Consider the following 27,578-nt stretch of genomic DNA (forward strand, 5'->3'; position numbering starts at 1 on the left):
GTGCAGGATCTGGAGCAGCCTGCTGGACCTTGGGGATGTTTGCACAGCGTCTCTGTTAACAGCAAAGCCCAAAATAAAGGAATCTTCAGCTTGAATGGGGCTCAGCCCCTTGTTTCACTGCAGAGAGAGAGTGGTGTGGGTGGGGATTGGAAGACCTGGAAGCTGGGTGACTTCTTGGCAAGTAGGAGGCACTTGTTCATGCAAGTGGAGCCAGCACACCCCTTGGTTCTCTCGTCATCTTGAGACAAAATGCCTGGCACTTCTCCATAGCCTGTGACTGTGAGCTAAGTCCTGTCAGAATGGGATCTTTCAGAGGTCAGGTCCAGCAGGGTCTAGGCTCACTTCCAGCAATGGAACACCTCTTCTGCTAGTCAGACTGGGGCCCCTTTTTGCAGCATATGCCCTTTCCAGCAAAATTCTAAAGTAATATGATAGTGTTGAGCTATCCGTGTTGTTTTGTTTTGTTTTGTTTTAAAGAAAACAACATGTTTTGGTTGAAAATCACAATGAACTTACTGAAAAACTCTAAAACTTGTGAATAAAGTATTTTTGGAGGGGTGCCTGGGTGGTTCAGTTGGTTAAGCATCTGACTCTTGGTTTCAGCTCAGGTCATGATCTCTCTGTTTATCAGTTCGAGCCCTGCATCAGACTCTGTGCTGGCAGCGTGGAGTTTGCTTGGGATCCTCTCTCTCACTCTATCTCTGCCCCTCCCCTGCTCGCTTGGTCTCTCTCAAAATAAATATCTTTGGAGTTTCTCTTCCCAGCTATGGAGGCAATATGGGGGAATGAGATGAGAGGGAATGGGCTGTTTTTGTTTTTAAATTCTTTTTTGTTCTAGAATATGTGTAGCATAAAATTTATCATTTTAACCCCCTTTCAGCGTATGACTTAGTAGCATTAAGTATATTCACATTGTTGTGCGACTATCACCTCTATGCGTCTCGAGGACCTTTTCATCCCAAAGAGAAACTGGACTAAGCACATCCCCATTCACCTCTCCTCCAGCTCCTGCTCACCACTGTTTGACTTCATCTGTGTGAACTTGACTACTACAAGTGCATCGTATACAGTATTTGTCCTTTTGTGACCAGCTTATTTCACTTAGCATGTCTTCAAGGTTCATCCTGTATCAGAATTTCATTTCTTAAAACTGAAAAGTCCACTGTATGACTGAAAATTCCGTCGTATGTATCACATTTTCTTTATCCATTCATCAGTGGACATTTGGGTTCTTTCCACCTATTGGCTATTGTGAATAATGTTGCTGTGAACATGGACGTACAAATATCTGTTCAAGTCCCTACTTTCAATTCTTTGGTTGAATTGCCAGATCAGATGGTAATTCTGTGTTGAATATTTTAAAGGAATCCCCAGCTGCTCCCAGCAGCTGCACCATTTTACATTCCCACTAGCAAAGCACAAGGGTACCGGTTTCTGAGGGAATGGGCTTTTCCACACGAGAGACAGATGGTACCTTTGCTCTGGCATCTCAAAACATTGTGAAAACTAATGTCCCTGTTGACTCTTTTAAAGGACTATTTATGAAATCTATTTGGTTTTTAATTCTTGATTTTGAAGAGCTTAGTATTAGCAACTTTAATGTGAAAATGATTAGGGCGGCCCTGGAAGGAAAGACCACAAACAGCTTTCGATGTCAAATCAGTAACTAGAAATCAGTAAGGCACAGAGTGGTCCGGAAGCCCGGGGAAACAGGAAGAGGGCCTCCAAGCCGACCTGTGAGCTGCTGAGCCCATTAAATTGAGTAAATAACTTGAGTGAAAACAAGAAAGGGCAGTGATGAGGACAGAAAAGAGGACTCAAACAGGGGCACCTTTTACATGATGAACAAAGAAATGGAGGTCACAGCTTGTAAAGAGGCCATTTGAAAGTTGCTTGATTTGTAAATATTAGGGACATGAAATTTCAGGGAAAACAAAGCAAAGCCTGTCAGAAATGGTTTTAAATAAATAAACCCAAGCACAAAACCTAAATCAACTACTGGGTTTGCAGGCGAGGAGGGAACAGCTATGGAGGATTAAAATATTTGTGTGAAGAAGGTGACTACGTGTGTAGAAAGTCAAAACACCGTAGTCTGCCTCATGTTTATAGTTCTCTTACATTTTGAATGCTAGGTATTTACCAGCCGAGAGAAGTTTCCTTTTGATTTAAGGCAGGGCTGTATAAAGAGAGGAGATTGCTGGTTCATTTAGCAGCTGAATAAATGTTTTTTTTTTTAATTTATTATTTTTTACTGTATTTTTGAGAGAGTGTGAGTGGGGAAGGGGAGGGGGAGAGAGAGGGGAACAGAGAATCCAAAGCAGGCTCCACGCTGCAGCACAAAGCAGCCCCAACGTGGGGCTCAAACCCACAAACTACAAGATCGTGACCCAAGCTGAAGTCGGGTGCTCAACCAACTGAGCCACCAGGCACCCCTGAACAAATGTTTCTTTAATGCCTATTATGTGCCAGGTTCTAGACTGGGGAGAGGAGGTCATGGAGGTGACTAAGGGCCTGTCTTGAAGAGCTTGCAGGGGTGGGAGACAAGGTGTACAGATCAGTGAGGTAGACCTCACTACAGCGAGGGAAGTGAAGCACCAGGGCACTGTGTGCATGGTCGAAGCATAGCTAAGTGGTTCTTGGTCTGGTATCCAGAAACTCCTAGGTGGCTTTCTAAGGGTCCGAGCTGACACATCGGGTGAGTGGACTTAGCCTCCCAAAGGAGGAAGTAAAACTGGGGTGAAGTAGAAGCTCTTTCTAGGAGGAGGGACCAGCATGAGCAAAGGTGAAGGAAGTATGAGAGTCCAATTTGGTGGGGGAGGTATTGGGAGAACAGGAAGTACTGGAAATTCCCAGCAAGTCAGTGGTATTCTGAAGCTGTAAATTTCAAGGCAGCTGGGGATCAGTCTGGAGAGAAAGATCAAAGCTATATATTTTTCTTCCTCTAGTGTCCAAATCCATCCTGTGCTAATCTCTCATCTCCTTTTATAAGAAAAAAATTTTTTAATAGTCATGATTTTAAAATACTGAATATTCGTTGCAATAGGCCATTCTTCGGAGATGGAGAAGCTGATCTGATATTAACAGTAATGAGCCTTCTGCTCTTACAGATTTTGGCTGCTCCATTCTCTTTCTACATATACCTGAAGTTGGCACTGCTGTTGGTTCTCCAGCATCTATCCCGCCCCTGCCTTCTTGAATACTAGCAGTGTGGTTTGAGAAACTGACTCTAGCAGAAGGGTCAGCTGGTTAACAGTGATGCTACCTCCACTGCCAGGGTTTTAGTTTGTTAATAGGTATGTGATTCACCTTGAGCTGATGGGGAAAAAAAATGAATATTTGAAAAAGGATTAGGGGAAAGAGAACCAGACAACTGAACTGTCACTATTTCTAGATGAGACCCAGAAGCTTGTAGCTCAAGGTGCCATGAGGGGACTCAGGCTTATGATCTAGGTGATGTTCTGGATAGAAGAATGGCAAGATGAAAGAAAAAAAAATAAGAATCCTTGATGAATCCTCTGTTGACCTGGCAAATCCATGAACTCTGAACCTGTACCATTATTGGACTTCCTTTTCTGAAAGCTAATAATTTTCCTTACTGCTTAACCTATTTTGGGTTGCTCATCTGAAGCTTGAAATCATCCATATCCTAAATGATGCTTGATCTCTGTGACCTTCAGTAGACACCTGCATGACTTTGTGACTGTGCGCCTTGAGTCTCCTCTCCCTTACCTGTGAAATGAATGTAATTATGTCTTATCGAGTTTTTATGAAGATCATTTGAGATCCGGCATAAAGCCTGAGGGAGGAGGTGTGAACTAATACATGTTGAACATCTATTGTGTACCATGAAATGGGCTGGTTCTTGGCTCTAGGAAGCTTAGAAGCTAGAAGAGAAATTCAGATAATTTTCATATTGAAAGGTACAAAGCCACATGCATATGGACCTTTGTATAGTTAGGTAAGGTCATCGATTCAGTATTTGAATACTTACTGTTCCAGGTACAGTGATCTAAAATGGGGTGGAGGCAGGGGATGAGGAAGAGATTAAGGGAAGGCATATCTGAAGTGTTCTTTAAGCCAAAACCTGACAGATGAGTAGGAGTTAGGTGAGGAATAGGGAGAACATTTCAGGCAGAGAAACATTACGTACAAAATCTGAGAAGTGTGAAAGAACTTGATGTGTTCAAGAAGTAGGAAGTGTGAAAAGGAAGTGTGTGGTCAGAGTACAGTGAACGAAGGATAATGTGGGTGATGAAGTTGGAAAGGTAGAAGGGAACAGATAATTCAGAGCCTTGGTGGTCATGTTAAAGACTTTTGAGTGATCTAGATCTAAAATGAAGCCATTGGAAAGTTTTAAGCCAAAGGGTCTCACGATCTGACCTGTACCTTTTTTTTTTTTTTTTTTTAATTGGGTTTCAGGGCTCAGTCGAGGAAGAGCAGTTAGGCTGGTCAGCATTGTGGGTGAGAGACGTGGGTGGTTCGGACCAGGGTGATGGCAGTGCAGATGGAGCCACATGGATGGATTTGAGCAGCACTGTGGGTGTAGAGCTTGCTGGACCTGATGATAGATGGAAGGGATGTGGTAAATCGTGGAGAGAGTCCTGCCAAGGATGACTCTGGTTTCTGTGGAACTGGAAAAGGCATTTTGGGGGGTAGTGGTAGAAAATCCAAGATTCAGTTTTGAACATGTTAAATCTGAGCTATCTGATACTGGAATTAGGGTGTTGAGTTCCAGTTTCACTTAGGTCTGAAGCTCCTAACAGGTCTATCTAGGCCGTGGTTAAAATTTGGACATCATCAGCAGGTTGTTGATTGTATCCGAGTGTGGGAATGAATGGCTCCTCTGAAGGAGAGCATGGAGAGCAGGAAGGGAACCCCTGCCTCACTTCTGCGAAGCCAGCCCTCTTCTCTCAAGTGTCACATACTCTCTTGGAAGCCTGGTAAGAGGAAGCCCTGACCTGAATGGGGTGTTGAGTAAGGGAAGAATTGTAGAATTGCAGCAGTTGGCTAAAAGGGAAGCATGCTGAGGGGAGCCTGGGTGGCTCAGTCGGTTAAGCGTCTGACTCCTGATTTCTCATGGTTTGTGAGATGGAGCCTCACATCGGGCTCTGTGCTGGGATTTTTCTCTCTCTTTCTCAAAATAAACCTTTAAAAACCTCTATATGTGTGTGTGTGTATGTGTGTGTGTGTGTATGTGTGTGTATATATAAAGGGAAAAAAATATATGTGTATATATATACATATACGTATATGTATGTATATATATATATATACATATACGTATATGTGTATATATATATATATATGTATATGTATATATATATATATATATATATATATAAAGGGAGGCATGCTGAGAATGGAGGGAAAGTGAAGATATTGAGTAAAAGTCACCAATGAAGTAGAGTCCTGAGTGGGATGGAGGAGTGAAGGTTCTGGCCCTGAATCCTCTGAGGCCAAAGGGAAGGGGATAAGGAATTTAATTAAATTTAAAGGGGTGGAGTCCCAGGGAGGTGAGAGAATTTACTACCAGAAGCCTTGAAGCATGTGCACGCGCGCGCGCACACACACACACATATTGTGTGCACGTGCACATGCACACCAAGCCTCACACATGCTGGATGCTTCGTGGAGGTCATCTGCGGGGAATGTATGGTTCCTGCTATTTCTTTGATGAATGCTGGGTACTTTGGAGGGGCTCAGTAAGTATTTGTTGAATAAATAATTATGCTCAGAAAATGGGCTGTAGATTTTATTTATGGTCCTATCCATGTTAGGATGTGGAGAGGGTAAGGCAGGAAAAATCTAGGCTTGACTCCATTGAACCCTTCACTTTGGTCTTTCCTTCTCTTTCATGTAGCTGTAATAACTGTTCTAAAGTCACTTGTCCTTTTGTTTGCCTCTTCTATTGGACCATAAGATCTTGGAAGGGAACATCTGTCATATATGAATCCATGTTTCCAGGATCTAATCCAGGGGATGTCTCATGGTACACGCTCAGCAAATAGTTGCACAGTCCATGCAAGCAGGGGTACTTGAGTGGATGCTTGAATAGATTCAGAGGAGGAGGGAACAAGCACTCTTCCAGATGGAGGCAGAGATAAGAAGCTGAACTGCAGGGGTTGAATGAGTTGCATGTGTGGGAGGCAGGAACGAAGTTGCCGGATTTGGTAATCTCATCTGTGATGTGGGCATTAGTAACTTGCTCAAGGTCAAACAACTTGGAACTGATGGTTTCTGGATTTGTGCTGAAATCTTTCTGACTTGAGAGCTCAGGGTTTCCTCTATGCCATGCTCCCTCCTCCCCAGATCATTTCCCATAGTTATCACACCACTTGTAAACTTACCACTGCTTTGTTTCTTGCCTCTGAGGCCACACGAAATACTGTCTGTCGTGGACGCCTTCTTTGCAGGACTTGTTTTCAGTTATATTTTTTTCCTCTTTGCTAGCTCTCCACTGTGGCTTGAATCCACGGGGTATTGATCATCCTGCCCGTGCCGAAGGTATTAAACTACAGATTGAAGGTGAAGGTGTTGAATCTCAATCCATTAAAAACAAAAATTTTCAGAAGGTGCTTGACCAAAAAGGAACCCCCAAGCGACTGCCAGCAGAAGCTGAGACTGCTAAGGTAGGTAGTAATCCACTAAATTATGGAGATTGTGGAAGCTGCAGCTTTGATACTTTGTGGTCCAGCCACAGAGAACGGATGGTCCTTTCACTCCGTCCCGGTGTATCTTCAGTTAAATGAACACCGACTGCTTCTGGGTTCTAGGCAATAATGAAAATGTTGACTGCATCCCCTTTGGAGTTAAACACGTTTGTGGTCCATGTCCTGCCATGAGTATGGTACAGAATGGGCTATTGAGAAAGATGCCCTGGACTTAAAGGTGAAAGGTGTGTTTGCCAGGCTCACGCTTACCATTTTATGAACTTAAGCATGTCATGTGATTATGCAGGCCTTAGATTCTTCTTCTATAGAATGGTATCATAAAAACTCCCTCCACCATGGGTAGAACAGATGAAATAATACCATGCATTGGAAGGATTGTGCAAAAGGTCCAGTGCTGCTTGTGCATGAGGGTCTTTGGCAGACAAACACTGTTAATTAATCACTGATGTTTTATTCAGTATATCCATGTATTCCAGGTGCTCTTTTAAGGACTCTTGATATACTGGCCTACTTTGTCCCTATAACAATTCTGTGAGGTAGACCATCATAAACAGAACTCTGATGGAAGATAGAATGATCCTACTTTGTTTTAGGATGCTTAGTTCTTTTTCGTTTTTAGTCTTAAATGTAGGTACATAACATACATACACTAGTAAAATGGGGCTTGGAGGGTAGATGGTCCTCTAGTAAGGACCACCTCTTCTAAAGGTTTTCCACAGTGGAACTGGCACTTGATGGATTCTTTGTGTGAAATCAGTAAAGATGCTCGTGTCAAGCGCACAGTTGAAGATGTTCATATTAGTTTGCCCCTTGGAAATTGAAGAAACTAGTCTTCATGTGGTGTTCAGTTTTTCCCTTGTGCATTCTCTGCAGAGGAATTTCTTTTCAAATGTTTGCGTGAATGAATATGTGCGTGCCTTGGAAAGCAAATGTTACAGTCAGCCAAGAAAAACTTGAAGTAGAACGGTCACTTTGCTGTCCTATAGGAACCAACTCCCTCCCCACTCCAAACGTCTTCCAAAATCAAATGTGAATGTCTCTGCTTTATCCACAGTTGTGAATAACTGCTACTGTTACTTCCCTTCTTTAGTGTAGATAATTAAAACCGATGACCTTAAGTGCATGCCTTTGTGTGTTGTAGAGTTGGGAAATGATTAGCAAGGATACTGTAGATATTTGGCACTAGACATTTTAGTGGAAAGAAATTGCATCTCCTAGGAAATTGGTCGATGGTTGAAGTTTGGTTTGTGAGAAGAGTTGGAAATAAGTGAGCCCTGTTATATTTAAACCTCCTCCATCTCTGATGCTACACAGACATCTTGAAAGAGCAAGGGGAAAAAGTGTATGAAGGATCTTCTTTAGGAAGATAAATAGCTTGAGTGGGATCTTTTTTTTTTTTTTTTTTTTTTTTTTCAACGTTTTTTTTTTTTTTTAATTTATTTTTGGGACAGAGAGAGACATAGCATGAACGGGGGAGGGGCAGAGAGAGAGGGAGACACAGAATCGGAAACAGGCTCCAGGCTCCGAGCCATCAGCCCAGAGCCTGACGCGGGGCTCGAACTCACGGACCGTGAGACCGTGACCTGGCTGAAGTCGGACGCTTAACCGACTGCGCCACCCAGGCGCCCCGAGTGGGATCTTTTTAGAAGGATGGTTAAAATATTAAAAAGTAGAGTGGAGGAAAAGAAAATTGCTGGTATTTGTCTGATTTTAATTCAGTTTTAAACATTTCCAGATCATATTGCTGGTCTGTTTTCCAATAAAAAATAAAGTTTTATTTAAATCTTATATGGTTTGATTACTTCTGAAGTATTTGGAATATGTGATACTGTAGTAATTCCTGAATTTCATGTTGATAGCATTTGCTTTTGCCTCTAGATCACTTTATATTTGCTTTGCTTGAAAGCATACTTCACTGAGAATAAAGTAGTCTATAATGACCCTTTTCTCAAGCATAGTCCACATATTGGAAACCAGATTCATTTGAATTATCCAGATCATCTACAGTGTAAGGTGTTAAGGGGATTCTGAGTATTTTCACGTTGACATCATATTTAGAAGTGGACAGACCAGGAGCCTTAGTAGAGCTCAGGCAAGGTATTTATTCCCTTTTTCATGGAGGACCCGAGGACAACTGTGTTTGCTGGGCAGACAGAATTAAAAGTAAGTACCATAGTGTGATTACTACAGATGTACAGTGTTACAGACACTGAACCTTCCATGCCACAGTGTGAACTTATTTTGTGTGTGTACAAACACCTTTAAAGGGTTTTTGTTGCCTTAGAGGGTTATTGGAGGTGCAAGTTTTCTTTTTTTCTTGAGTAAGTAATTGAATGTTGGGTAAACTGACCTACTCTAAATAAAAAATCTGTTAGAAATGTATAAATTTAAAGGCACTCAGTAATGTAAATTGGTACAACTTTTCTGGAGGACAGTCTGATAGTAGCTATCAAAATTTTAAATGTGTGTAACTTCTGAGCCAATAATTCCCTCTAGTAACTTGTCCTAAGAAATAATCATCCAGATGTGCAAAAATGCCTACAGGACAATGGTCACTCTGGCGTGGTTTATAATATGAAAATGTTGGGAACAGCCCAACTGTTCATTCCTAGAATGCTGGCTAAAGGTACTATGTATATTCATGCAAGGGAATAGGATTCTGTTCCTCCCTTTATAAGGGTAGGAGAGACCTGTGGATTCATCTTAGTCTGTTCAGTCTGCTGTAACAAAATACCATAGACTAGGTGGCTTATAAACAATAGAAATTTATTTCTCACAGTTTTAGAGGCTGGGAAGTTCAAGATCAAGGTGCCACCAGAATCATTGTCTGATGAAGCCCCACCTCCTGTTCAGGTGGCTATTATGTCACTGTGTTACATGGTGGAGAGGGACAAGAGTGCTCTCTGGAGCCTCTTTTAGAGCACTGATCCCATTTATGAGGACTCCACTGTCATGACCTACGCATGTAAAAGGGCCCCACCTCCTAATACCATCACAATGGGGGTCAATATAGGAATTTTAGCAGAACATAGACATTCAGTCTACAGCAATATTTATGTGGGAACATAAGTGTGATGATACTTTAAAGTGAGGGGAAGAGAAGGACACAGTGTGTATAGCATGTCCCCATTTATGTAAAAATGTCTGTTTCTGAATAAAGACGTCACTGAGTCTGGAAGAGTTTATTGCACAATATGAACAGCGGTTTATATCCAGAGTTGAGATTATGGGGGAAAACCTTCTCTTCACTTCTGTTTTGAGGGGTTTTTTTCTTTTGTTTTTTAAAGATATGCATGCTTTTAGGTGTATTGACTTCAAATCCCTTTTCAGATTGCTCTATTAACTTGAGTAGCTCAACTGAGACTTTCCTATTTGAGTCGATATTGGGCCTTTTAGGGTGCTGATTTCCTCCCATGGCTTCCAATTCTTGTTGGTAAGTTATTTGCCAAAGGAGTAAGTTCATTGGGGGACTTTTTGCCTATATGTGCCTTGAGTTGTGGAGACCATTTGGTGTGGTGCTTTTGCTTGTCTCCTGTTGAACTTTTTGAGATGTAACAGCTCTGACCAGTGTTACATTACAGTTCAGTTTGACTTTGGATCCCTTTGCTATTGATTATGCAAATCAAGTGGTCCTCCCCCATCTCCCCATCCCATATGCACTTTCTTGTTTGCAGGCTTCACACGAACCTGGTTCCAGCTTCCCGTCATGCCTGTGGGCCTTGCCACTTGGAGTCTAGCCATGCTGGGTTTGAAACCAGTCCCTCTCCATGTCACCTGTCCCAGATCCCAGCAGGCATAGTGACCTTCATGCCACCTCATTGCTGCGGTTTTCTGACACCTAAAAATTTCTCTTCTGTGACTTCAAGCTTGGCTTTACATCAATTTAGAGATTGATTTTCTAGTGCCTTTAAGTTCTAGAACCCAAGGAATGGGAGATTGTAGCATGACATGCTTAATATACCATCTTGACTCTGAAATTTGTGTTACTTTCATAATCTAAAGATACATCTCTCTTTCTATTTTATGTTCTTGAAATAATTATCTTTTTTGCTTCTCTTAGAATGTGATTTTGGAGCCATTGACTCTAATCCCCAAAAGACTAGGACTCTCATTCCAGAAAGACGTGGTTTCTGCCAGGAGATGCCTGTAGCTCTTACCATAAGAGAAACCAATGGAGAACCAAGCTCACTTTTTAAAAATTTATTTATTTATTTTTGAGACAGAGACAGAGCATGAACGGGGGAGGGTCAGAGAGAAGGAGACACAGAATCTGAAACAGGCTCCAGGCTCTGAGCTGTCAGCACAGAGCCCGACGTGGGGCTTGAACTCATGAACCATGAGATCATGACCTGAGCCGAAGTCGGATGCTTAACCGACTGAGCCACCCAGGCGCCTCCCAAGCTCACTTTTAATTAAGCTTTATAACTGGGCAGCAGTGAGTCTAGTTGGAAAAAAAACTGGAGCCAACTGAAATGTTGGATCTACAAAAGATACTTACCAATGTAAATTCTAATTGCTTATGTGCACTTGGGACTCGAGAGAGTACACATGCCATCAGGGCTGCAGTTACAAGTTCAAGATGGGAAAGAAAAAAAAAAAGAAAAGCCATGTTAACGGTTAATTTTATGCTACAGTTGGATTCAAGGCAAGAGATAAGAAGTATAACATTTTTATCTCCTATGGAGGTGCAAAAATTATAAAGGTACACATATGGGGGAACGTACAGCCACCACAGATGAGAGCCAAGGTGAGGGTCTTAACACAGAGAAGGCACAGCCTCTGTTGTCCATCAACTTATTTTTATTCTTAATCTTTTTACCATTGTAGTCACGGAGGCCCAAGGCCAGCTCCTGGTCCTGCAGACCAGGTATATGCCCACATAGAAGTTTCCAAGGAGACAGTCCTATGAGAGACCAAGGTCCTTCCTGGAGAGGCCCTGGCCTGAGGTTTGTTCCCCCTTTTCTCACAAGCCGTGGAGATGGAGCAGCCAGAGAGAAGGTGTACCAGTAAAGTAGAACTTGACCTATGTTGTGAAATATGGGTAAAGCTCAAATATGCAGCAGTTAAGAATGGAAGCAATGAAGTCTAAGTACCTTGAGCCAAGGTTTGGCAGCAGACTTCCTCAGGTGTGCTCAGCAGCAGTCTCCTTAGAGTCAAGATTCATGTTTTGCAAACAGGTTAGAACAATACGTTGGAGCCAAGTTTATGGGATGTGAATGCTAGGATGAGGAATGTGAGTTTGTTTTCTGCCTGCACTGCTCAATATGGTAGCCACTAGGCATATATGGCTATTTACATTTATTAAAACAATACAGTAGATCTACTTCCTTGGTCATACCAGCCAAATTTCAAATGGGCAGTTGCCACATGTGTCCAGAGGCTATTGTTTTGGATAGCACAGACCTAGAACGTCACAGAAACTTCTATCAGCCAGCACTGTCCTGATCTGTAGAAAGCTATTGATGAGACACTTGGGTGGCTCAGTCTGTTAAGCATCTGACTCTTGGTTTCGGTTCAGGTCATGATGTCATGGTTCATGAGATTGAACCCCTTGTCGGGCTTCACGCTGACAGCACGGAGCCTGCTTGGGATTCTCTTCCTCTGTCTCTGCTCCTTCCCAGCTCTCATGCAGGGCATGCCTGCATGCTTGTTCACGCTCTCTCTTTCTCTAAAAATGAACTTTAAAAAAAAAAAAGTTACGTAAGTTCTCTGGGTATAGGAGTAAAATGAGAAAGCAGTATTGTTGACATTGTCTCTAGTTCTTGTCCTTGGGTCTTGGAGGACGTGTGCATCAGTCATAAGAAAGGTTGAAATAGGAGTCTGTTTTGAGAATAATGTTCCCAACTGTTCTGATGGTTGCGATTTCCATTTCCATGGCAACTCTGGCTATGGCATAAATCAGCCTATCAGCAGGCAGTATCCTGCCTGTTCCCTGTTGGAATTCTGGGATGTATCCTCACCAGTGGCCTAAACACAGCATTGGGAAATGAGAAACTTTTGCCTTCTAGACTTGATTTTCTAGGTGCTCACAAGGAAACTCCCTTTCTGTGTTCTTATGCCTATAAAATAAGGGTTTCCTACAGTTTGTATTTTTTCTTGCCAATGATTCTGATTTGCTAGAGTCTGTAAAGTGGCACAGAGTGATAATCAAGAGTCTTGGTGGATTTTTGAAGATGGCATTTTGAGTGTCCCTCATACATGCATGACTGCCTTGTATTTTTTTTTTTTTTAATAAAATACGTATCCCTATTTAGCAGCTAAGAAAGCGTTCAAATGAGTTGCCAAAATTTAGTTTCTGGCTAACAACTAGAGAAAGATGGCATTCAAGTGTAAGTCAAATGACTCCAAACCCAGGGTTTTTTATTCCCTTGACATTAAATGTACAAATGACTTATTTATTGGAAAAGAAAATATAATCTGTTATACTGAGAATCTGGCCGGCTGGGCTGAAAATGAGGTTAAAAAAACACTGCACGTGATCTGTATTCCTCAGAGAGAAACACAGAAAATCTTGATCTCTGTTTTATATAAGGGAGAAGCAATGCCAGCATCTAAAACAGTGAATAATTGCCTGCATTTAGCTTTGGGATGCATTATGTGAATCTTTGGCAGCAGATAGCCTTTTCTCATTAGGCTAATATTAGATTTAGTTTGTATTTCTTTGGCACCAAGTTAAAGGAGCTGGCCTGGAACTTGGTGCTGGAGGCAGGAGGAGAAAGCTTGGTGCTTTGGATAAGCCACAGGCGGATAAATGAGAGTTGACTGGAGATGGCTGGTGGACGTTTGTAACTCTGAGCAAGAAGCATTCCTTTGGGATTAAAATAGAAAACTAAAAGAATTTTGACTTGGGTTAAAAGGTGAAGGGTGGATTGTACTTAACCTTGATCAAATTACATTGCTCAGCTGCCTCTGAGAAGGTCTATGGCAATTTGGGGATAGAATGATCTAATTCTTGGCTCTCTGTATTTCTTGGCTTGGGGAGGAAGCATGTCTCCAAAAGAAGCTGCCAATCCAATATAATGTCACCAATGATATGAAAGGACATAATGCATTGGAAATGTAATGAGCACACACTTTAAGAATTGTCAGAAGGGTCAGAACAAGAGAGGCAAGCCAGAATGACTTCATGCTATGTGAGTTCCAGGGCCCCAGCACATATATACTGGGCACTTGGAAAGCTCTCAGGAGAAACTATAACAAGTCCATATTTGAAGAGGTAAGCATTTATTACTGAAGTATCAAGCTCTTAAAAGCGTAAGAAATAGGGTGTATTTGCACCAAAGATTCATGGTATGATCAACAAAGAAGGAACCTTAGGGAGCATCTGACCACCTAATTTATAGGTAAGGAAACTGACTCTAGGCTTCTCCAAGATTTGGAGGCCAGTAGTGGCCCAGTCTAGTCTCAAATATAGTTCAATACATGGCCAGTGCTCTCCATTCTATCATGCTGACAAATTTATGTGAAACAAGTTCTTGGAGCCATTTGGTTAATGGTACTTTTCTGGTGTAGTAAGACTATGATGTGTGCCATTTGAAGGTACAGAATGAAAGGTGCTGCTCAGGAAAAGTGGAGCCCGTAACAGCAGGTGGATCAGAACCAAGTTACAATTTCACTGACCATTTTGACATAGCAGAGGTAGGCCTCTGGAGGAGAGGGCATTTGAGTTCTAGGGATGGCCTGTCTGATGGCTCTCTGCCCCAGTGCTTTTCTTTTCCAGTCTGAAATGTAAAGATCAGTAACCCACTATGGAAGCAGTTTAAAGAGTCCTTAACAGAACTGAGTTAAGAACTGAGTTAAGAACCTCAGTCAGAACTGAGATATTTCAGGAGAGTATGCATCTACATGAAGGCAAATGTATATCTTAGGCCTGAGAAAGAGACAAACATAGGTGGGACTCAGGACAACAGTGAGCTTTTGCTGTAGTTGTGATGAAGAATCCTAGTCCTCAATGACTGAGGTTGGAAAAGCTTAGCACTTAAGGGCCTTAGTTAACCCAGCTGAGTAAGCTTAAGAAGCAGGTAAAGCGGAGTCACAGGTTCAAGTGTGAGAAGGAGTAAGATGAACATTATTAGAGGGTTGTGGGAGAAAGCAGGGTTTGGCCTTTGCCTGCAACCATAGCTAAGGGCTATTGCTAGTTCTTAGGGAGGGGCATTACAGTTTAGCAAATACACATCTTCCCAGAGCACATACAGTCTGTCTCTCTCCCTCTGTCCCTCCCTCCCTCCCTCCCCCCCACACATACATATGCTAAAATACCTTCTTTATAAAATGCATGTTTAGTAAGGTTTTTAAGTGAATCTTTGCTTTCCTTGGTATCCTACGTTGTAGTTGCTGTTGAGCTATGAACACCTCAACTCAGGTGACCATTTAGAACGGGGTTTGCAAACTTACAAAGGGACAGATGGTAAATGGCTCTGCACTGTTAGAGGGGAGTGTTGCTATCCCCATGTGACTTTGAGGAAGTGGATGCATTTCTCTGAGATAGTCAAGTGGTGGACCTGTGGCTGAGTTGCATGTCTGCATATCCTCTGTGCTCCATATCCTTCAGCTGTGCCTCTGCCTCTGGGGGGTGCTAGGCATCTCAGCTTCTGACGCTGCACACCCAGTATGATGGAGAACTGTGGGGAGAGGGGTGGGAGGTAGAGGGGTACTTCAAATCATTTTAAAAGAACACTTTTTCTCTTCTCTATAACTATACAAATGAGCACAGTGTATGTTCTATTTGGACGTAAGTTGCCAAAAGTTTATAGTTGGAAAGGAAAAAAAAGTAGTAATCACTTAAAACTACCCTGATTTACTCATACATTGAGAAAGATTTTGTAATGATTGAATTGGAAAAAGAGTATTCCACTATGTAAAAGAAACAAAATGCCAACTGCATAGGCACATCTGTTGTACAGAGATGGAGTATTCACCAATATATCCTGTTCATTCATCTGCCCCTACAACCTATTCTGAAAGCCACGCATGTTCCGTCTCCACTGTCCTCACAGGTCCACATCACCATCTCCTCTCCCGTGGACCACCTCAGAAGCCCCTTAACTGGCTTCTGCTTCACTCTTGTCCTCCTGCAATCATGCTCCACACAGCAGTATTGAATCAGAGGATGCCATTCACCTGCTAGGCATTCTTAATGGTTTTCCATAGCACTTCATGAATTTAAATTGTTACTTATCGTGGCTGATAAGACCCTAAGACCTTTGGGCTTTGCTTGCCTTCTCAACTTTGTCACATGGCCGGCTCTCTTCTGGTTAGTTGAGCTCCAGACATACTTATCTGTTTCCTGAATATACCAAGGTCATTCTGTCTTGAGAGCATTGGTACTTGTCCTCCCTCCTCCTGGTTTCCTCCCCTTCATCATTGCACAGCTGATTCTTTGTCATTTAGGTCCTAGCTCAAAGCTCAAATGTGCCTCTCTAGAGAAGCCTGACCACCCTAACTAAATTAGTTCCCCAGTCACATTCTGACATCACTGTCCTTCATGGAAGTTCTACCTGTCTGAAATCCTCCTGTTTATTTTCTGTGTCTCCAGTAAAATTGAAACACCTTGAGAGCAGTGGTCTTGTCTGTCTCATTCCCTGCTATAACATCAGTACCTGCTACAGTGTCTAGCACATAATGAAGAATGCATTTTTGATAAATGAATGAATCCGTTGATGTGAGACAGAAGTCTCTTGCCTCTGAGTCCTCCTCTCTTTTGCCTCATCGTTAATTCATTATGTTTAGCCTCTCTACAAGCGAACAGAAAGATAAATCTTGCCACATCCTATAGTGGTTGGCCATGTGGGGGGAATAGTTTTCTGAACAGTTTTCTCACTGAGTGATGAGTGAGACCTCATCCACAGGGTGAGCAATGAATACTTCCATAGCCAATCAACTGTTCTTCATCCTCAAAATCTAGATTGTCTCTAAGCCAGAGAAAATAGCTTTTTTGCAGTGTGGCAAGCATTCTAAATTTAGATTCTCCAACCTCCATGTCAGGACCCGGTAATCTCTTCTACCTCCAGGGTTGGCCAAGATTTCAGATGGCAAGGTTCTCTCACCCCCACGCATAACTCTCTTTCAGCATCCTCAGCATAAGCATCTGTTGACTCTCCCGATTTCTTACCCTATTTTCTTTTCTTTTTTTAATTTTTTTAAGTTTATTTGAGAGAGATGGCGTGAGTGGGGGAGGGGCAGAGAGAGGAGACACAGAATCCAAAACAGGCTCCAGGCTCTGAGCTGTCAACACAGAGCCCGATGCAGAGCTCAAACTCCCAAACCATGAGATCATGACCTGAGCCAAAGTTGGACACTTAACCGACTGAGCCACCCAGGTGCCCCTCTACCCCCATTTTCTTGAAGTCAAAACTGGAAGGAGATGGAAAGCAACGGCTTCTCCTTAAATGATTAAGAACTTTGCCTTAAATTGAAAATCAGACCAACAGGCACCAATAAATACCTAAAACATTATTTTCAGTTCTTAATGAATTAGAAATGGCTTTTAAATGTTGCTTTCACAGGTAACCTTAGACATATGCTATCATAGTCTGCTTGGGTTGCTATAACAAAATATGCCTAGTCCATACTAGGTGACCTTAAACAGTAGATCTATATCTCTCAGAGTTCCAGAGGCTGGGAAGTCCCAAGATCAAGGTGCCAGCCAGTTGATTCCTGGTGAGAGCCCTCTACCTACCTGGTTTGGAGAAAGATAGCCTTCTGGCTGTGTTCTCACATGTTTGGGAGAGAGTGAGCTCTAGTCTGTCTTCTTCTTAAAGGGACATTAATCCTATGTGGTTCCACCCTCATGATCTCATCTAAAACTATGTCTCAAAGCCCCATCACCAAATGCCATCACATTGAGGTTAGGGCTTCAAGATAGGAACTGAGGAGGGCACACAAACATCTGGTCCATAACATATACTAAACATGCATTTTGGCTAAAAGCTAAACGGCTGAGTGTTAAATCATTATTTGGCTGAAGTTGAATATCACCATCCTAGAATGAATATCTTGCTGGCATACAAGAATAAACCTGAAATATTAATAAGAATGCCTATTTATTACAACTTAATTAAAATTATACCAAGCAGATTCTGTTAAAAATTGGCATTGTGGTACGTGGTAATAATTTCTCAGAGCTGTCCGCTCCTGTGGTTTTTATATTATACATTTATGATACTGAAAATGTGCTCTCTCTCAGCTGAGGTCAGTAATGGAGCAACCTAAGATTTTTGTCAAGCTCTGTCATGACAGGGTCATGCTAATGGTGATATTCCCCCTTCAAGTCATTAAGTTTTCTCCTTCTCCAGTAGTAACTACTAAAATGAAGGCTTCTACTCTTGGGCTTGCCATCTTGGTTGAAAGTCATGAGGCAATTTCATTGAAACAGTCCCATAAACTAAAGCTTTGGGCTATACTTGAAAAAGATGCTTTTTTAAAATTTCAAAATGAAGCTTAATTTTGTTGCTATCGCTTGTGGTTTTTTTAAGCAACGTTTTCACAATATTCATTGTAAAGCAGGATTCTCAACTCAGCAGCCAGAATGGTCTAGTTAATGTGCGAGTCAGATCATGTTCTTCATCAGCTTCCCGTTTTCCTCAAAAGCCAATGTCCTTCAGATGCCCTACCAGGCCCTGCGTGATCTGTCCCCTGGCACGCCACTCATGTCATCTGCTACCACACTAGCAAAAGCTCAGACTGTTCCTACGTTAAACCGGGCATCTTCCCACCTCAGAGCCTTTGTACTGGCTGTTCCCTCTGCCCACAATTCCTTTTCCTCAGGATGCACAAGCTGTGCTCCTTCATCTCCTTTAAATCCTCACTGCTCAGCCTTCTCAGTGAGGTTTACATGGGCTCTTCTATCTAAAGAATGAACTTTTTCCCAATGCCCCTGATCCCCTCCCAGCCCCAGTATACCCATCACTTGCTAAAACCGTGTACCAATTCCTTATTATGCACATTATTATCCTACATCACCATCCACCACAGTGTAAACTCCAAGGGCAGGGACCTGTTTTGTTCAGTAATCCCTATGACTGCTAACCATGCCTGGTATGTCCTAGGAGTGCAGCCATTTTTTGTTTACATGAATATTTGTAATAATCGGTATACATTCATCATCTGGCTGATAAACTTTTAATCTTGTATGAAGCAAACCAGGAGAATCTTACTCTAAGCGACATGCCTAGTTTTATTGGAAAGGGAATTTTCATATAGGGACAATAAACCTAAAGAACACCCCTGTTTGTGTTACTGATGATGCCATGGTGATGAGATATGTAAATAACTTGTAAGATCAAATGATAATAATTGCACACAAGTTTGAGGTTGCCAAAAACACAGTTGAAATGGCATTTGGCTACTTGGCCTGCCAAAAACCAAGGTTGAAGCCAAATCCTAATAGCAGATTTTTGACCAAATGCTACAACCAAAGCTGGACTTTGGCACCTCCTCATTCTTAATATAATTAACCAGTTTAGATTCTAATTGGTCACATGTCTACCTTCCACACTGTGTAATCTATTTTGGGGGGGATATCTGATACCAGCCTTTCACATGTTGTAAATACACAAAAAGGGTTAACCCTACAAAGGCCTGGATAATAGTAACCGCTTGCAGGTGGCCAGTACAGGCCAGAACTATAACAAAGCAGAAGAGAGGAAGATCTCAAAACTTGGATTTGTTATCACACAGACATTCTTATACAGGATATGTGACTTCACTATTTTGATTTATCTTCAAATTACATCATAAAGCTCGCCAGGCTCTAGGGCCTAGGTCTGATCCCTGTCCTACTACTTACTAGCTGTATTACCTGGGGCTCATTTCTTGACCTCTCTCTGATTCAGTGTCTTCATCTACCCAGTAGGGACAATCCTTGTATATACCTCACAGTATGGTTGTTAGAATCACTGCAGTTGATGTATATGGTGCTTAAAACAGCTTCTGGCATATTGTAATCATGATGTAAGTTTGCTACTATTGTTGTTCTTAATATCATCCTCCAGGTATTTTGGCCAGATAGATTAGAGAATACTTTTTTTTTTTTTTTTTTTTTTTTTTTTTTTTTTTTTTTAGCAGTGGGTTTCAAATTAGGTGCCTATAGCCATATTGGATTTATCAACAAGTTTTGTTTGCCCACACAAACTTAAAGTTCAGATTCAACAGTGGAAAAACCCAGAAATTCTTTATTTAAAAGCTCTAGATTTTCTACTTCTCGAACTTAAAAAACCTGGAAATGATAAGCCTAAATTTACACCAGCTGCAGCTGTCAACTGTTGCCCCTTTTAGTTTGGTTCTGGCCCTCTTTACTCATTGTGTTTCCAGCTAGGTTTCTCTAAGCAGTTTAGTTTGTGACCCTTGATAAACAGGACCCTGACATAGTATAAAAGTCAGTTAACCTTTTCTTATTCTGTGAAAATGGCTCTTCTACCCTTAAAAAATGTACAGGTCATTCTATATTCAAAGTATCTATTGGACCCCCTCTCTGGTGATACTATATTGAGCAAGACAGAAGTAGAAACTGGATCTCAAACACATACTTGATGCAAATTCTAATATATATTTGGAAGGAAACCAACTGAGGTCTGAGAAACCGTTAAAAATGTTAAAAATAGCAGCCATGCCCAAAGAAGCAAGAACACTTCTTGGGAGCAAGAATGCTTCATGGAGCTAGGTCAGCTTGTGCAAAGACCCTCAAGTACAGACGACTGTATCCTGCTTAGGAAAGGAGAGAAGACCAGTGTAGCAGGTTTACAAATGGCTCAAGAGGATACTGGACCGATTGTGTGATTTTTGTCTGAATTTTATACTTAGTGCAATGGAAATCCTTGAGAGACTTAGGAAGAGAAGACTTGAGCTGTTCTTCAGAGTTGATTGGAAGCAAGCAAGAGTAGAAATGGGGAGACTGGAAAGTGACCGTTGAAGTTGATGGCATTGACAGATGGTGGTGTGTGGGTCCAGGGTGGAGTCAATAGAAATGGAGAGAGGTAGGCAAATTTAAGTTCATTTTGAAGATAGAATTGGTGAGACATGATTAGATAGAATTCATGAGGCAAGGGAGGAATCAAGGATAACTCCTATGTTTCTGGTTGGAGTAGCTAACTGGACATTGGTAAGATAGGGAAAATTGGCAAAGGAGGCTGTTAAAAAGGGGAAGCTTTGGGGGGGAAATCAGAAATTTCATTTTGACCGTGTTAATTTTATAATTTCTCAGTTATATCCAGAGAAGATAGCAAGTAGGTTATTAAACTTGGGAATCCAGATTTATGAAGGAGGTCTCAGCCACAGATAGACTGGAGGCCGTATCTGTCACATTGTGCATGAGTGAGAGAGAGAAAGTATAGAAACCAAGAGTTTCTCCATTGGTCCTTATCTCTAGGAGGTGGTATCTCTTTGGCTGCTCTGCTTCTGTTGCTGCTTCTTTGATGGTTATCCTTGACCTCTTGTCATTGCACTTTGAGCTTCAGGGCTAGACTGTTGAGTTTGTAGGGTGATGGTAGCAGAATAAAAGGCCTTTTGTAGAAACACAGCTCCTCCTACTTTTTTCTGTCCAGCCTAATTTTGACCTCTCTCACCCACAGTCATACTTGCCTACTGTTAATGGTTTTAAACTTCTAGTGAAGAGGCTAGTGCATATGGTCAGTATTCAGAAAAGGGGAGGAGTAGGGTTGTTGGGGATGAGCTGCTGATACAGTTTTTAGGCTTTAAGGCTTACTAGCTTTGCATATGGATGTGAGAGTGTGTTTGCTTTTACCAGTGCTGTCATGGGAGAGGACACTTGTGTTTGTTCACACTATCTGCTTCTCTCCTGTGCTCGTGGAAGTCTGCACTTCCCAATTTCTTAAACTGACTAGTTCTAGACATTGGCCTTTGAGAGAAAGCAACCTGTACTAAAAGCAGCAAAACCCTGGTACAAACTTCGAACTCCCTCTTTTCTTTTGGGGGAGTATGGTGGCTGCATGTTCAGATGGCAGAGCACAAAGTCAAAAGAACTTTGATCACTAAGTCAATGGAGGACAGCTACTCAGGAGCTGAATTGTAGCTGACTTTCTGTAGAAGCAAGAAATAAACTTGTGTCCTGAGGTTTTGAGGGATGTTTCTTACTGCAGCAGAAGCGTAGCCTAACCAGGTCAATCTAGGTGACATCTGGAACAATGCAGTAATGCTTGCTCAAAACATAAGCTAATCAAGGGCAGGCATCTTGCTGAACCTCAGGCCAAAATCAACCCCCCAACAAAGATGGGTGTGCTTAACGACTACTTACAAGTCAGTATTGATCATAACTTTCTTTTTAACAGAGTCTATCAGTGTTCTTTTTACTCTCAACTAGTGAACTAAAATTAAATCTCTATTTGAAGATTTTCAAGCTCTTCTCCTGGGTCCCAGTGATTGCTACCAATATAGAGACATTCTGGGGCATGTGTATCCCTAGTGCCCCATTTTGTGTTCATATGTAATTGACAGCAATTAGCCACCATTTCCTTCTCATTTTGATGCTGTGATTTTCTTTCATGTGGTTCTTGCTTTCTTCTAGCATGTGTCACAAAATGCTCAGCGCTTGTAACTGGCCTGAACTGTTGGGCTTAAAAGGTAGAGGTGAGTGTTTTTTCCAATGTCCTGTGGGGGAGGGGCAGGAGCTAATCTGCTTAAGCAATTATTCTGTTTTGGAAAAGCTGACCTATTTTTCCCTCCTGAATGCAAATCTGGGCTGCATCTCTTACTGTTTACACGTTGACTTTCTGAGACGCAAGTTCTTCTCCTTGAATGACCTCTTTCTCTCTTGGGCTTACATGGCTACTATTTATCGGCAACATCTGGGGTTTAGTGCAAGGAAGTTATTTACAGCAGTGCTTATTAGTGCACTTCTGTGAGTCATGGGAATTTCTAGCCAGTGCTGCCATTTTGTTGAGGATGGCCCCCAGCAGAGCCCTGAGATTTGCAGCTAGTTTTCAGGAAGCAGAAGGCTTGTGGACCTTGATGAAAAGTTAGAGGCTATAGGGGAAAGGAATGGTTACAATTAGAATGGACATTAGGAATTTTGTAATCCCACCCTTTCATTTGACTGATGAGAAACCTGATGGGCAAAGAAGGGAAATGACTTATAGCCACCTGTAAGAAATAAGTTAGAGATGCAAGCAGGAGTCAGGTTTCTTTTGTTCTCATCGTGCCTTTTCTTTCTTGGGACTTTATTCAATATTTGTCCAGGATGTCTACAGAAAAGAAGCTTTCTTGGATCATAGATGATTACTTCACCGTAGATTATTGTTCAAAGAAGAAAAATACAAGAAAATCTTAGTTAAATTTGGATTTTTTTTAAATCCCTGACATTTGAAGGGTTTCTCCCCCTTCCTTTTAGGGATCTTCTAGGCATCAGCTAGTGAGGAGAACAAGCAGTTGCCTTGGGCTTTGTGCTCTGGACATAGATGGTGAGGACTCCTGCTGAGCCTGGAATGGGAAGGACTTACATCTCCAGCCGCTGCTAAGGGACTCCTGAGCTCATGTGTGTTTTCCACTCAGTCTTTTAGAACATGTGCACTAATTGACACCTACCACAGCATATAAAATATGTATGTCAGACTAATGGTTTAAAAAAAAAAAAAAAAAAAGACACTGGTGAACCCACCATCACACTTAGAAAAGCGTGCTCACTTTTAAACTCATCTTCTCTTGCGTTCCCTGGAAATGGCTGGCTTCCTTAGCTCCATCTTTTTTGGGTTTTTTTTTCCTTGTTTTCTTTCTGTATAATGTTATGGACTAAACCTGTACATATATCCTCTATTTTTAAGATGGCCATGAGTCACAACAGTCTCTCATTTTTTAACTTCATTCCTCAAATAGAGTGATTTTTCAAGATTGACATCAATGCTTTTCCAGTCAGTCTCACTGTTGGCCTTTCTGGCAGTGTCTGCAGGTGACAGCCAGATCCTCATCTGCAGGACTGCCTTCTCCCCAGTCCCCCATTTTCAGCTGCCTGGTAGACCGTTCCACTTGGACTTGGTGCGGTTATGTCAAGGGCAGGGTCAAAGAGAACAAAAGAAATCTCTCCCCTTTGACCACCAACCTAATTTATGAAAATCTTTTTAATCTTGAACAAACCTCTCAGAGGAATAATTTGTGTCCCTTCCCTGTATTTATTGCATCATCCGTACTTTAATTTCTTGCGATTTGATCTCTGCTATGTTGCTGAAACTATAGTCTCCCAAGTTATCAATGAGTTGGGTTTTTCTACCTTTATGCGCCTTGCCTCCATGCACATCCTTAGTACTTCTCTGCAGTGTTTTACATTGTTGGTCAATTCCTGTTTGTTTTTGGAAATGTACTTCTCTCTTAGTCTATGAAATACAGCTAAAGCGTGGTTTTTTGGTTTTTTTTGCCTTTTTTCTCCCTTTTCCCATCCTTTTTTTTTAAATTTTTTTTTTTTTACATTTATTTGTTTTTGAGAAACAGAGTGAGACAAAGCATGAGCAGGGGAGGGGCAGAAAGAGAAGGAGACACAGACTCCAAAGCAGGCTCCAGGCTCTGAGCTATCAGCACAGAGCCCGACGCAGGGCTTGAACCCACGAACCGTGAGATCATGACCTGAGTTGAAGTTGGACGCTCAACCGACTGAGCCACCCAGGCACCCCGATTCCCATCCTTTTTTTAATGTTTCTTTGTTTTTGAGAGAGAGAGAGAAAATTCCAAGCAGGCTCCATACCACCAGCACAGATCCCGATGCAGGGCTCAAAACCCACGATCTGTGAGATCATGACCTGAGCCCAAGTCAGATGCTTAACCTGAGCCATCCAGGCGCCCCATTTCCCTCCTTTTTTGAATGGCCTCTTTTGTTTTTCTTTAATCTTCAAATGCAGTGATTTACAAGTCTGTCATAATCCTTCTCTGGTTGGTCTTGCCGTTCCTTTCCTGGGGAGTGTCTCTGCACATGACCACCAGATCCTCCTCTCCAGGCCTGATTCCTTTCCTGAAGCCACCTTCATTTTCCAGTGCTGGTGGACAGCTCCGCTTAGACCTCTTGCACAACATGAGGGAAGGCTGCATCCTTCCTCTAGGAATATAGGGTCCTTTGACACAAAAATCAAGGAGGAAAAGCTTAATGTATACTATATTAAACGGCAGTCCAGCCCATTACTCACAGATTTTGTAATTTTCAAGGAAGGTATTTCTTTTTAGAAATACTGTACATCTACGTTACTGGATTAACATGACTTCTCTAAAGCATTTCCTTTCATACTGAATTATGGGTACCAATTTCTATATTTATAGACTGAGGAGGAATTAATATCTTTATAGCTTTCTGAACAAAATTTATCAGCTAGTCCCATGAACCATGAACTTTAATACACTAACTTCCTTGATTTTGAGTCAGGTTGAGACTTGCACCTGAGCATTTTGGCTTCTTTCACTGAAGAAGACAGTTTTAGGACAATGATTATATCCCCTAAGTTAAAGTTTGGGATATTTATAAATAGTTTTAATTCACATTTCAAATTGACCCTATGGAGGAACAGTGCAGATTTAAACTAAAATACAGAACTGTGCTTTTCTTGAAAAATTTTTCTTATCACATGAATAAGTAAAAGGATTTCCTTGCTATGCATTATCTGATGTTTAAATTTTTAAAATATTGGGCTCAAAATCTCATTTCATTATATGTGTTCTTATAGTTTCACTTTTACTGTAGTTGCTGCTTTTTTTGTTTTTGTCCCTAAACTAGGTGCAGGTTTTAGGGCCTGTGGCTTAGTTTTTGGTAATTTTGCTACAAAATTTCAAAAAAAAAAAATAGTATGAGTACTAGAAAAAATCACAAAAGTTACAAATTTGAAAGAGCTGGCAAATACCACAACCATCCCAAAGTCCCCAAAAAATCCATTTTTATTAACTGATTGACCTACCTCTGTAATACTTTTTTCCCCTTTATATTTTGACTGCTTGCTGACAGATTGCCTTTCCTAAATCATTGATTTTTATAATATTTTCATAACAAGATTGAAAGGGTAATTGTCTTTTTTGTAGTATGATTTGAGCAATGATTTTGTAGTATGTTTGAGCAAGATTTCTTGATGGTATTGATATTAGGGTTTATATCATGTGACCTCTCATACAAATGTACTTTCTGGTTACAGGAGTGCTACAGGTTTGAGCCCTAAAATAAGAATTATGATAAATTCTATTTCCTGTGATTCCTAGAAACACAACTTATTTATTTATTTTTTTATAATAGTAGTTGCCAAAGTGTCTATTCCATAGTTACCTTTGACTTGGTGTTTATGAGAACTAGATTCTGAGCTTTCAGGGTTCCATATCTAAATATGAGAAGAATTTTCCAAAAAGTAGCTTCCTGCTTCACTACATCTCAAAGCTTGCTTCCTTCACTGCACAGGAACTTCAGTGCCAAAGGCTGTGGTCTCATGACTGAGTCCCTGCAGGTGGGAGTGGGCACAAAGTATTCTTGGAAGTCATTTCTACATGGAGACACCTCCTAATAACTATACATGGAAGTCAAGTAACCATATGGTACCTTATAGACAATATAAATACGTCCTGCTCAACCCAAACAAAATGTGATTCTACTTAAACTTCTCCATAGCTGGATCCCCCAAATGTCTGTGGATACTCCAGTACTACCGACATGAGGAAGGTGTGTCAGAGTCAGAGTAGAGAGACTGTTACCTTAGTTAAGGTAAGGTAACTAGGGTAACTGTGGATGAGCTACCTTATCTTAGTAAATCTCATAGATTTTAATAAAATATATGATTACCTGATTCAGTTGGTAAAGCCCTTTCCTGGCCCTGAGGAAATGAGAGTCTGGAAGCTTCCCCAACTTAAGTCATAGTACATTTGCCCTATTTAGCCTTAAATGTATGTGATGATTCCTAAAAAGCATTAGCTTTCTGAATCTTAGCTACTTTAACTCTCTTTATGATGTAGTGCTCTTTGAGATTTAATCTTTAAATTTGTGTTTTAAATAAAAATACAGAGAGAGCAATCTCCCGCAATTTAAAATTGAATTAAAAAAAAAAAACCCACCAGATTTGCTGTACAGAAATTTACTTAAAGGGCATAGTTTTGTGTAATCATTCAATAAGTATGCCACATGAGATTTTTTATGGGCATTACCTATCTATGCAAAGAGGGTGAGGGGAGAGAAGGTTTTTAATCACAGAGAACACTTGTCTACCAGTTGTCACATGCCATGTGCTGCTCCAAGTGCATTTCACGTGTCACCATTTGTAATTCTGGCAGAATTGCACACTAGACAAACCGAATGCCCTCCCGTTAAGAATCTCGAGAAATGCTAGACAAAATATAACAGGAATCTTAATGCATGATGGAACTTGTAAGGATGTAAAGGAAGTCTTGCTAAAAATGAGGAGACTAAAAGCCAGGAGGTGAGAATAAGGGAGGGGGCTATGTTACCTTTGTAGACCATTGACATTTAGGTTTTAATACTCGTGTGGGGTTAGAAGTGAGACCATGGAAACAGCCACCCCTGCATAAAATAGGGACTGTCAAAAGGGAGTATTCTGTATTCTTTGGGAGTGAGTGGTCTAAAGAGTCTTCCCATTAGTACAGGAAAGCAAAAGGAAATTTATCTGTCTTAATTTGAGTTTTGGGTAGGGGAAAAAAGGTCTTCCTAGAAGAACTTGAGTTCATGTACTTGATTTCCTGTGAGTTCAGGATTTATAATTCCCATGTTCCATAAGCCAAAGGCTAAGAAATTAATTCCCAAATTAGTTTTGTGCTAGTAATAGCCCTGGGACAAATCCCAGAACAAAAATCTACTCTGAAGGGAGTCTTTTTGAGATATTAGGAAATCAATAAATAGCTCTCCTTTCTTCTTCTCCCTAAATTGGGACCTGACTGAATTATTGAGTCAAGCAGCTCATAGTCAGAATTTCACTTCTATTCCTGATAAATCTG

General features: G+C 41.3%; 1 protein-coding gene across 3 annotated transcripts in view; it reads left to right on the plus strand.

Annotated features, from left to right (window-relative positions):
* SAMD12 (sterile alpha motif domain containing 12) overlaps positions 1-27,578 on the plus strand; it is a 380,122-nt gene that overhangs the window by 31,162 nt on the left and 321,382 nt on the right. For all 3 annotated transcript variants that reach the window (XM_049632983.1, XM_049632982.1, XM_049632981.1), the window contains exon 2: positions 6,451-6,629. In XM_049632983.1, the coding sequence (XP_049488940.1) occupies positions 6,451-6,629 (179 nt within the window). The remainder of the gene's footprint in view (positions 1-6,450; positions 6,630-27,578) is intronic.

Source organism: Panthera uncia, chromosome F2 (genome assembly GCF_023721935.1).
Source record: "Panthera uncia isolate 11264 chromosome F2, Puncia_PCG_1.0, whole genome shotgun sequence".
In the NCBI taxonomy this organism is placed as follows: domain Eukaryota; kingdom Metazoa; phylum Chordata; class Mammalia; order Carnivora; family Felidae; genus Panthera; species Panthera uncia.